This window comes from Haematobia irritans, chromosome 3 (assembly GCF_050003625.1).
Source record: "Haematobia irritans isolate KBUSLIRL chromosome 3, ASM5000362v1, whole genome shotgun sequence".
Classification (NCBI taxonomy): Eukaryota; Metazoa; Arthropoda; class Insecta; order Diptera; family Muscidae; genus Haematobia; species Haematobia irritans.
Window position 1 is genome coordinate 43,194,076 of NC_134399.1, and position 12,070 is coordinate 43,206,145.

Genomic DNA, 12,070 nt, shown 5'->3' on the forward strand with positions numbered 1-12,070 from the left:
GTTTTAACCGCCGTTTGAACATTTTGACTTATCTTTAGTTCTTTATTTTAAGTATAGTTTTCAAATATCTTGCTGAAAAAATGGAAGGAGTAATGAAAATTGTAAAAATGTACACCATGTAATAAAAAATATTAATCATATTAGCTTTTAAGAACGATGAAAAGTTTAACTTAAAATTTACAAAACCTTCATGAAATGTTATCAACCCATTTTTGACAAAAATGTCCATAAATTTAATTACATGTGAACTAAAAATATTTCAATGAGAAATGTTGTACCATCTATTATTAACTATAGGAATTGCCAGTAAGAAATTGCTATCTGCTTTCAAGTTAATTTTTCGTAAAAAAATATTTTCTCATACAAAAAAATCTTATAGTAAATTGCACTTATTATTTAGAAAGAACTTTACATTTCACAACTAGTTTTATAGTATTACGAAAGAATTTTTAACTACCAGTTAAGAAAATTTTCATCATATTTTGTAGGCCATGAACTAACGATTGCTACTTAAAATTTGTAAAATTTCTTTTCGAGTAGTTAATTTTCGTTGAAGATACGAAAAATGGATTAAAATTCTGGAAAATGCTTGCAACAAATTCTTGTAAAAATCTTCTTAAATTTATACCCACCACCATAGAATGGTGACGGGGGTATAATAACATAAGTTTGTCATTCTGTTTGAATATATATATATATATATATATATATATATATATATATATATATATATATATATATATATATATATATATATATATATATATATATATATATATATATATATATATATATATATATATATATATATATATATATATATATATATATCCTTAAACAGGGAGAAATTCTGTATGTTGTACTCACGCTACACTAATAGAAAAAATTGCGTTTCACAATCGTGAACGGACGTTGTCAAAACGAAACGGAAACGTTCACAAAAATCACAACATCACGATTTGGTCCACGGGCGTTCACGATTTCATGAACGGCATTCGTTTTTCTTTGGCCATGAAAAATCTTAAAATAATCGTTAGACGTTGTTATGGCAACTCCGCCGTTGGTGCAATGTGCTAAGGCGACTGTTATTGCGTATGGTGCAGTCAACACAGGTTCGAAAGGGGAATTTCGTTTGTCTAAAATTTCATTCCGGAGGACAATATCGGACCGGTAAAAATAAATGCGATACAGATTTTTGAGGGTCTAAAATTCCAGTATGTTTACATTTTTGTGATAATCGGATAAAAACTACGGTTTCTAGAGGCCCAAAGAGTTAAATCTGGATATCGGTCTAGGTGGAGGCAACAATAAAACATGGGTCAACACACACCATATTCGGCTGACGTATTTGTGGTCAGCCGGATTCCACACTCATAGAAAAAATCATGAACGGCGTGCTCATTTCAAAACGATTCGTTCATTAAAGTGAATCAACAAACATGTGGTGTCAAACTGTGAACAGGCGGTGTCAATCTGACAACGATAAAATGACACCATGCGTTGTCAAAACAACAATGATCTGAAAACGTTATGGTTACGCCTTTATAAACAAAATTAAAAAAAGATTTCCGCTAGGTTGACTCGAACCTGTGTTTTCTGCACCATACGAGTTAACAGTCGCCTTAGCACACTGCACCACCGAGGAAGTTTCCGTAATAACGTCTGACAATTATTTTAAGACTTTTCATGGCCAAAGAAAAACGAATGCCGTTCATGACATCGTGAACGCCCGTGGAAGAAATTGTGAACATTCCGTTTTGATTTGCTGTGAACGTTTCCGTTTCATTTTGTCACCGTCCGTTCACAACTATGGAACGTATTTTTATACCCTCCATCATAGGATGGGGGTATATTAACTTTGTCATTCCGTTTGTAACACATCGAAATATTGCTCTAAGACCCTATAAAGTATATATATTCTGGGTCGTGGTGAAATTCTGAGTCGATCTAAGCATGTCCGTCCGTCCGTCCGTCCGTCTGTTGAAATCACGCTACACTCAGAGAAGAATGAACCCCGCCACGAGTTAAAATGAACTTACCTGTGAGAAAATTGAACTTCGTATGTCGCCAAAGAAATTGGTACCAACAGCAAGTTCATAAAGTTATTTCAATTTAAGAAAGAAATTGTACTAACAGTTAGTTAAACAGTATTTTACTACAATACCTGGTTGGAATTCATGAGTACATTTACATCAAAGGTAAGTTAAAAAAAAACAGTCAACGAATGCATGTAACAGCAATATAGTTCAAATTTTATTTGTTGGAACAAACTAAAGTACCAACTGTTATACTTTCGAACTTGTAACAAATATGAGTTGTAGGTAGGTAGAGTAAAGAATACACGACGTTAAGTTGACATTTACTTTCACTTGATTAGTTCTTTATCGAAAATAAGTTTATATTTGCATGTTGTTAATACTATTTTTAATGGTGTTTAGTACACTTGGTACACAAATCTGAGTATATTTGCCTTATGTAGGAGTAAAAAGTTTTTACTACTTGAATTACAATGCAATCCCTGTAGGTACTATCATTACTGAGATCAAGTAAATTAATAGTACGTTTTAATATTTTTTGCTTGTGAGAAAGAATTTTTTAATAATAATTGAAATAACTTGAACTCACATAAAGTGTACATTTTCTAATATGGAGGTAAACATGTAATTACATGGAATAGTATTTACTCGTGAATGAGTTAATATATCATGGTACGGAGTTTACAAATTCAATAAGAACATATTAGATAAAAGTCCAATTGTACTCTCAGAAATACTTTTGGTAATAGCAATAGGTAGAACATTTGCTCATATTAAGTTCAAATATCAAAATCGATGTACTACCGTATAGTAAATTTTTTCTACCACCCAGCCTGTTTGTAATAAATATGCATTTTTGTCTCTTCATAGAGTTCAATTAAATCTTTATTTTTATAAGGTTCTTTTATAGAATTGTAGACAAACATTAATGTAATTATGCTTTAAATTTATATTTATTTTAAGAATTCTATGCTTTTTCATTTTTAGGAAATTATGTAAAACTTAAATTAAATTAAAATTTTATTTTAAAAAACAATTGTTAAATTATGCAATTTTATTATATTTTTGGTTTCTTATAATTGGAATATATACAAACGTCTTAACTTTTTTATTTTATGTACATAAATTTTAATAATTTTTAAATATTAAAATTCAAATCATGCATTTGATTATCAGCTCTTCAAGTCACTGGCCGTCAGATGAGAAGATATTTTTGTAACATATCTGAAAGTAAAACCCAAACAGTAAACCATTTCTCGTTTGAGGATATCCTGTGAGATGGAAAAATATATGTTTAATTTAAGCTGGAAAACTAACAAACAATTTGTATTTTTTGAGAAATGAAAAATGTTTAGGAAACATTAAAAAATAATGAATATTTTTACGTTTTATAAATTTTATTATATATTATAATAATTTGAACAAAATAAAAAAGAAAAATAATTTTGAATATATACTAGATTAGAAAGGAAAATCAAATTTTATAGTCTTCTAGACTATTAACCACAAGTTCACATTAAAGATTAAAACATAGCGAAATTGTAAGTGAATAAAAATAAAGAATAAGGACAACGTTAAAATAATGGGACATACAATTTCATGAAAACATATAAATGTTTGGTATTAATAATATAACGATTTCTATACAAAATACATGAAGATAAATTATTTTGTCACTTGAAACTATTTTATCATTCAGCTGTTGAATGTAACTACTAATAAAGAGGCTTTGGTCTAAGTAAGTATTTTCCATTTAAAATTGTCATGTGAATTGGAGGAGAGACTATGTCTTCTGCTTCTAAAATAATAAATTGATCAGTCTCAGGTTCAATGAAATACGATAAATAATGTCTTTCGTAATATAAAACTTTAATTTGTTTACAAAGCATTGAAATCTTCCCATTCAGAATAAAAATTTCAGATATTATAAAGGCGCAAAATCTGGGATTATAATTATATATAACAAACCCTTTTTTATACACCGTTCCATATCGTGTGAAGTTTTGATAACATTCTATAGCGTCCAATTCAGTTGTTGCTATGTGGCTTTTTAGTTGATCATAAAATTGAGAATTTGGAGAACAGTATATTGGAGGACTTAGTTGAATGGTATCATATTTGAAATTTACAATGAAATCCGCAAAAGAAAAACAAAATTTTATTGCCAATGACAATTGAACATTTTTTCTAGACATTATATTTTTAGTGTATGTCTTCAACTGTCTATGCTTAGACTCAAAGCCAAATGTCCATAAAAATTTAAGCGGGCCTGATTGCTCTATTAACTGGCAATAGTGGATAAGGAAATGGTGTTTTGGCTTGAGCGTGTCGGAAAAGATTTTGCAATATTCTGTGTTATGGAACTTAATGTGAGCTTTTAGATTTATTATGTCTAGATTTGAAAAACTCGGCTGAAGCAGAATATCTACCAATTCTACTAAGTTCATTAGAAAATTCCAGACTTTGCTGTCGGTGTCAACTAAATCACCAACCATGACAGGAAAAAAATGTACGAAAGTGAGCATTTCACGAGCTGACATTTTTAAGTTTGATGAAAGAAGATTCTTTTCACTGATTCGAGGAGACTTATTGCCATTTTCTGTTTCTCCGTAATCAAAAAATTCTTTACGAATATTTAGTAAGTCCAAATCAAAAGCATTTTCTTTTATCAAACCTAAAATAATTTGGGGCATGTCATATTTTAGGACACCTTCAAAAATATCGTGAAGTAAATCCGCATAAAAATTTTCAATAACATGAAATTTTGATATTTTATTAAAAATAGAAACTTCACGAATTCCTGCCTTTTGTGGATCACTAGCATGAAGTGTGTAACTACCAATGTTCCTTTTCTTGAAATAATCTTCTTCTGAAGCAACTTGACTCTCTTTTTTATTCATCGTACAAAATCTACAAAAGTAGTTCGCTGAAAATGAGCGTGAAAAACCTAGAACATTATTAAGAGCCAAATTGTCTCCCACAACTAGTCCCAAACAAAGAAAAACCTTTCTTTTTATTCCACCTTTTTCTATCAAAATTCCATTACTCTCTATTTCATTTAAAGTTTCAATGAGCTTATAGAAGCACTTTTCATTACCGAGGTTTTTTACGTCCACTGACTTAAATAATGCCGCAATAAATATATTGTCTAGCTTAAATTTTAATGGAATTGGAGCGGAGGGAAATGAGTAGTATATGGCCAATAGGCTTGAAGAATGTGACCCCAAAGGATTATTGATTTCGAAGTCATCGAAATATAATAAGTATGGAATATATAAATCTTTTCCTCTTACATGTCGAATCTTATCTTTCCAAAGCTTACCACAACAAAAATTTTTAAGATTGTTGTTGTCATTAAAATTCTTAATATTTTCTTCGAAACCTTCCAATACACCGTCGAGCTCAAAAAACTTCTTCATTTGAAATTTTATTGGAAATATTACACCTTTGTTTTGTACTACATCTTGTGAAGTAAAATGTTTTAGTTGCAAGTTCGCAATGGTGTTGTTTATAGAGACTAGTTTTGGGCTTTCATATAAATTCATTTTTTTTAATTTTTGTATAAATTTGTATTCAGAATCAATTGTATCAAAAGGCTTGTCGCAAAAAGAAGCAATACGACTAAGATAGCTCTCTGTATTATCCAAAGATTCCGACCGCAGACCTTTCAAAACTTTCATTATTTCATTTTTAATAGGATGTGTAATATTATACTTAATATTATTCTGAATATCTTTTGCCTGCTTTCTAGAAAAATGTGGGTTTGCATAATTTCTAAGAGTCAAAGTAAAGGAACTTTCTGTGAAAGCCAAATGAGAATGAGAGACACATTCTGCAGTGTTCTCAGAAAAATAATTTGTGTTTGGAGGCGAATAAGAATCGTGTCTTTCATTTTGGGAATAAACAGACAGAAATTCAGAAGAGCGCAATATTGACCTCTGTGGCTCGATGAGTTTTTCATGGATATTTTCTGAACTTGTGGCATTTTTTGTACTACATTTAAAGACTTCGTTTACCATATGTTTTGAAAAGTTTTTAAAACAATCAAATTTTTGTGTACATTTTGGAAATCCACACTCATATGCTTGATTGGATAAGAGATGATGTAAATGTTTCAAGTGACAAAATAACTTTTTACAGTCATCAAATTTTTCATTACAAACAAAACAGTTCAAATTCATTTTTATAGTTTTGGATTTTGGAGAAATATAAATAAGTCAAAGATTTTTTTTAATATATGTATTTTGTACTGATATATGATTTATACTCAAAATACCTAGAAATTCTTAATATCATTCAACACTGTTATTAATATGTTATCTTTTTCATTATTTTTAAGGGGTATTTCATAAAAATAACATTGAATAAAACGCCAAACTGTTTGACAATCATGGGGATATTTCAAATCTAAAATTTGAAATATTTTAAATCCTACGTCAATGGCTTGTATAATATTATTTAGCTTGTAGAAAATATTTGCGTAAAAAATAAATACATCTGAGAACTCTTCGCTGGATTTTCCAATTCCACATACAATCGGTTGTAGCGTTTCTCGATTTTCAAACAATCTGTCAATTTTTAATTTTATTTGAGACTGTAATTCTGTTATTGTAGGGGCCCAGAGCAAAAAAGCATTTCTCGAATCGGCAACTGTTGTTTTGTGGAAGTTTCTTTTCTTCGTTTCAATATCTATTGTGCAAATTCGTGTGCTTGGCTTCAATACTTCATGTATAAGATTCAATATTATCAGTGCTCGATTTTCTGAAACCCGAAAAAATCGAAATTAAAAACTTGAATTTCTCCAATTAATTTTTTAATTAAAGTTTCTTAAATCGTGAAAATGATAGTATTATTTATTGGTTCACATTTCTTAATTGAGACAATCAGTACCTATTATTTATCAATATAAATATTTATTTATAAGTATTTTTCCTTAGTTTCCTTAAGGAAACTAAAAGTATGAAAATACTTCAATTATTCTTCTTATTGGAAATATTTAATTATTTTAATTAAATATTTAAATAAAATGTTATTTGGTGTAATTAACATTTTAAAGATACAATCATTTTCTTAATTGGCCTTATTTTGGAGATCTTTTTTTCTGTGTCATTAATACACAGAAAAAATATCGCTTTTAATTTTTAACTACAAATGGTTTTCAAACAATCAATTGTTATTCCCAATAAAAACTCTAAGCCAATTCAGAAAGTAATTGAAAATAGTTACCTTTTTTAATTAAAAAAATAATACAGTTTTGTCAACATCAATTAAATTTTAATTGAATCAATTAAAAAATTAATTGAACTTTGCTAATAAAATCAATTAATTTTTTAATCAAGAAATTTTTCTATGTCCAATTAAAACTGTGATCGATACTATCATTTTCGTAATTGAAGACATTTCAATTAAAAAATTAATTGGATCAATTAATTTCGTGACTGAATCAGAAAAAAAAATTTTGTGAATAATCAAAAAAATGTTTCTGCTAATAAACTATATAGAAAAATAAATATTGTAATATCTTGAGAAAATTTATGCAATATGGAAATTTATATACCAGAACTTATATCTGAACCACTCAATTTATTTAAGAGTTCGATTTTGTCAGCATTTGAAATTTTCTGCTCCATTAGTTTTGAAATAGATTTTGAAAATGACTCCCATTTTTCGAACAACAAATTTTCTTTTCCTGGATATTTTGTGGTAAAGTCGGCAACAATCTATAAGTAATGTATTTTTATATAAGAAATAGCTCCATTTATGTCAATAGTTTCTAAATTATACCAGTTTGTAACCAAACGATTGTTTGAAAAGCGGCCACTCTTCCAATAGATCATTCAATGTGCAAATCTCCCGAATACATTTTTGCCTAATATGAAAAGTTGCACTCCATTTTTCTAAAATTTCATCAAATGGCTCTACATTGTACTTAAGCCATTCTTTATATATTACATCGTTATTTTCTGAAATTTGAAGTCAAATATTTCTTTTAATGAAATAATCTATTTTGAAGCAGTCTTTGCGCCCATTGTAAAAAATAATGCAGAACATAAAACAAATTAAAAAGTAAAAGCAAATTTTTCGCCATAAAAAAAATTGAGTCAAAGACAACTCATTTTCAGGAGTGTTAGAAAAACTAACGTTTATTTGCCAACTACATTTGTAATCTTAGCTCTTTGCGAAAAATAGGGGAGGTATCGTTACCCCGAATGTCGCTATGTCCCGGGATTAGCTCCCCGCCGCTCCCGCAAAGGCTGAGTACAAATTACCGATCTTACAGTATAACTATCCATAGTAATGATAAACAATTACATCACTGGCGAATTTTTGTCTTTACTTTTTTAACTTAAGATAGGGTCCACATTAATTTATTACAAAGTCACATAAATTAACCTTCTCATTGCCTGCAGCTATTTGTTTTGATATTAAAAGTGCTAAAAAAAACGTAAAAACCTATTTTCAATATGCGATATATTGGAAATAGCTACTTACATAATTATAACACCGTAAAATTTTAGAACAAATAAGTACTATGCAATCAGAGGGAATAACCATGTCTACTTCCAAAAAGATGTAAATATCCTAATACCTATACCAGAATTAACGACTGGCTCATCTTGAATTTCCATAACTGTTTCGACGGACGTGGAAGCAGCCCACAAACCTTCCTTTCTTAGTTTCCCAATGGAGTTGTGATATTTGCTATATAAACATCCAGCAGGTTTTCTTCCCGCCTTTTTTATAAAATATATGTCCTAGTATAAGTGAAAAATGCTGGTTAAACCATAAAAATACAAAAACAAGAATCCTAACAAAAACTATTTCAAGTCAAACTTACTTTACTTTCATTAGGGAATATTGTAGAAATTTCATTAGCGAATGAATCAAACATTTGTGGTGAAGTTTTCACATTATTTTCCAATAGGTATTCGGTAATACAATTTGATAAAATTCGGCGATATTTGCTATTTAAGGCGTTTTTATTTGCATAATATTCCATTATGTATTTTCCATTCAGAGATTCACTTAAAATTTGCAAAACAGAAACCTAGAAATATGTTGTGTATGTTTTTAATATTAGTAAATTCTACCTGCACAAAACAAAACTTCCGTAGCTAACATTACATTAAATTTAATTTATTTTTATTGCAAAAAATTCTTTGTTTTTAGTTAAATTTTATTATTATTTTGGTATAAATAAGATTACTTTTTTTAATGTTTTTTTTTAACCTATAACATATAGCTCTATAAAAAGCGCCCAAATTAATTTTTTTATTTAATAAAAATTCTACAAATAGTTTTGAAATATTAATTTTTCACTACTATTGAACTTCATGTTCAGATAGATAATATATAATAATGGGGCAATAATAATTTGTAAAACTTACCTCGCTTACACTAGTTTTGGGTATGGGCAGCTCAAATATGGAGTTGTTATGTGAAACGCTGGGATTATCTGATGCAAACTGCTGCTGTTGCCAAATTTTCAAATGATATTCGAAAATAATTTGCTCTCCGTAACGGCTTCGCGGAATTATAACATCCAAATGGCTTTTTGTAATAAATTTCAAGCTTTCTTCATTGATTGAATGTTCTATATTAAGATAATGAACAAATGTAAATTTAAACACATATTTAAAAAGTTAAATAATGTTTAAATAAATTATTTCAAGAAGCAACTAAAATGCCTAAATCTAAATGTTCACTATATCCGTTTTTATTAAAAATGTTTTCCATTTTCCTATTTCATATAAATATTATTTGCAATGCAAAGATTTGTGTAAATACCGATCGAATGCGATAATCAAAAAATGTGGCATCTCTATAATTCAACCCTTTTTTTCAACATTCAATGACTGCTTTGATCATAGGCAACTAAATGAGGAATATACTTAAGCTAATACATGCATTTCACTATTGCTAAACACGATTGTTTTTTCTGGCCACTCGTCTTGCTATTGCTATTCTCTTTTTCGCTACAGTTATGTTCTGCTTGAATACCAGCGTACAAAAAACATTTTTGTTAGTTGTTGCTGTGCTGCACTTGCATGACGCTCAAAAACACACACACACATATATATATGGTATATACCAACTTTGCATAGAAATCAAAGCACATGAACAAAATTCGATATAATTAATGAGTATATTGTTTTTCTCCCAAACTAGTTAATAAAATGCTTCTACTTCGTAACACTTGCATAAATTGTATAATTATTCTATAATTATTTCGGTTCACAATAAATAGTTTAGTTTTTTAAAAACATTTACTCAAACACATCGCGCATTAGAAGACTTTGTGTTGTTTTCTGTTGTTCTGTACCTACATGACGCTCGCAAACACATAGCTACAAGCTTTACATAGAAATCATATCACTTAAACAAAATTCGATAGAATTAATGTACATGTTGTATTTGTAAAATTTTGATAATTATGTGATTTGCCGGTTTCACTATTTTCCACATACTTACCTTCTAAAATTGATATAAATTTTTCTCCATGAAGATTTTTCAAAATTGATTGCAAATTATTTTCTTTTATTTTTTCTTCCATTTCACTTCACTTTAACTTGCACTTCCATAGACAGATAGTTACCGACTGAGAGCTTAGTAGCAACGTATGCACTATTGATGATACACTTTAACAACAGTGATGGCACATGTCCATATGTACTGTACATCAGAGGAAATAGTACGAGACACATGGCATGTGGTACAGAATAATTTAACGATGTCACCAATTAAACATTTTTTTACATAATTTGATATAAAAAAATTTATTAAATTATAATTAAAATTTTTACTTAATGGAATGTTATGACTTTCAAAAACTTGTGTTTCTGCAAACTCCAATACAAGATGGAAATCGGCTAAAAGTGTAAGGGAAAATAAAAACATAAGTTGTCATGGCAATGTTGATAAAAGTTGGGGAAAAACAATGGGTCCTATGTGTAGAAGAAAAGTAATTTGAAAACACGAAGTGAATATTACAAATTAATTAATTTCAAAATATCTACACTGATTTTATAGTTTAGTATCGCGACTGTTGCCTTTCGCTGGGATTACCATTTTAATTTTATAGATTGAATGAAAGAACTTATTGCTTTATTGATGCGTAAAACACTTTCAGCTGATAGTTTGAACAGAGAATATATTGTCCATATCTATATTGCTAATTACGAAAAGAAACAAATTTGAAATTGAACTAATTTTAACAAAAAAAGTCAAACAGCGTCTGCCAATTGCTTGGAGAAATGTAAAATATTTAAACTAGTTGTGAATGTGAACATACTTATGGAGCAACTGCACCTAGCACCAGGGTTTGAAGACCACGAAAAAATTTAGATATTTTTGGTTATATAATGTTCTATATTTAAACAAACAAGATCGAATAAGAAACAAAATAACTCAAATATTTTTGGGTATTTTCCCAATTCTGTAGACACTTCATTGTATTTGGGCATTAACAGAGGAAAACAATTAGTTCTGTGCTATATTTTCATTAATAGTACCCAAACTATCATTTTCAAACAATACATTGCATACATAACAATAATATATATGCAATGTATTGTTTGTATATTTTAGTCTGTAAGGATTTTTGTATCTATAGACTTAATAAATAAAAAAATGTACATAATGTACAAAATTAAGGTACAAAAGGCCAATGCCAACACAAAGAGATCGTATATAATATGAAACCTTCTCAATTGCCACAACAGAGAGAATAAAAAGACAAGAGTTTTTTCATTCTCTCTGGCCACTATAAGGCAGAGATGCCAGAGTATTAATTTGTTGTATGTAAAGTTGTCAGGCCTGTTCTGGTTTCCACATATCGTCGAGTAATTGAAACGATTTGAAATCGTGCGTATTATATTTGTGTGTTCGCACATTCTCAAGATTTCAAATGAAATTTATGTTCAAGGTGTGGCATCGCAAATCAGGTGAAGGCTTTATTTTGCACACAGAGTGCTTTTCGGTGTTGCCAAACGCTTCATAACTTTAGTGGATAGAATCATACAGAGTATTAGAAA

The 12,070-nt window shown here is 29.0% G+C and overlaps 1 protein-coding gene across 4 annotated transcripts; it reads right to left on the bottom strand.

Annotated features, from left to right (window-relative positions):
* Positions 1-2,903: 2,903 nt before the first annotated feature.
* Positions 2,904-10,652, bottom strand: LOC142231654 (uncharacterized). Of its 4 annotated transcripts, none has more exons than XM_075302290.1 (3): positions 10,509-10,652; positions 9,425-9,630; positions 2,904-3,260 (listed from the first exon to the last, which is right to left on the bottom strand). In XM_075302290.1, the coding sequence occupies exons 1-3, from the start codon at positions 10,588-10,590 to the stop codon at positions 3,222-3,224; spliced, it is 327 nt and encodes a 108-aa protein (XP_075158405.1). In that variant the 5' UTR covers positions 10,591-10,652; the 3' UTR covers positions 2,904-3,221. The 4 variants fall into 4 exon arrangements, with proteins under 4 accessions (XP_075158405.1, XP_075158404.1, XP_075158403.1 ...); XM_075302289.1 differs by having other exon boundaries at positions 2,904-3,307; XM_075302291.1 differs by lacking the exon at positions 2,904-3,260 and adding an exon at positions 5,954-6,797.
* Positions 10,653-12,070: the final 1,418 nt, after the last annotated feature.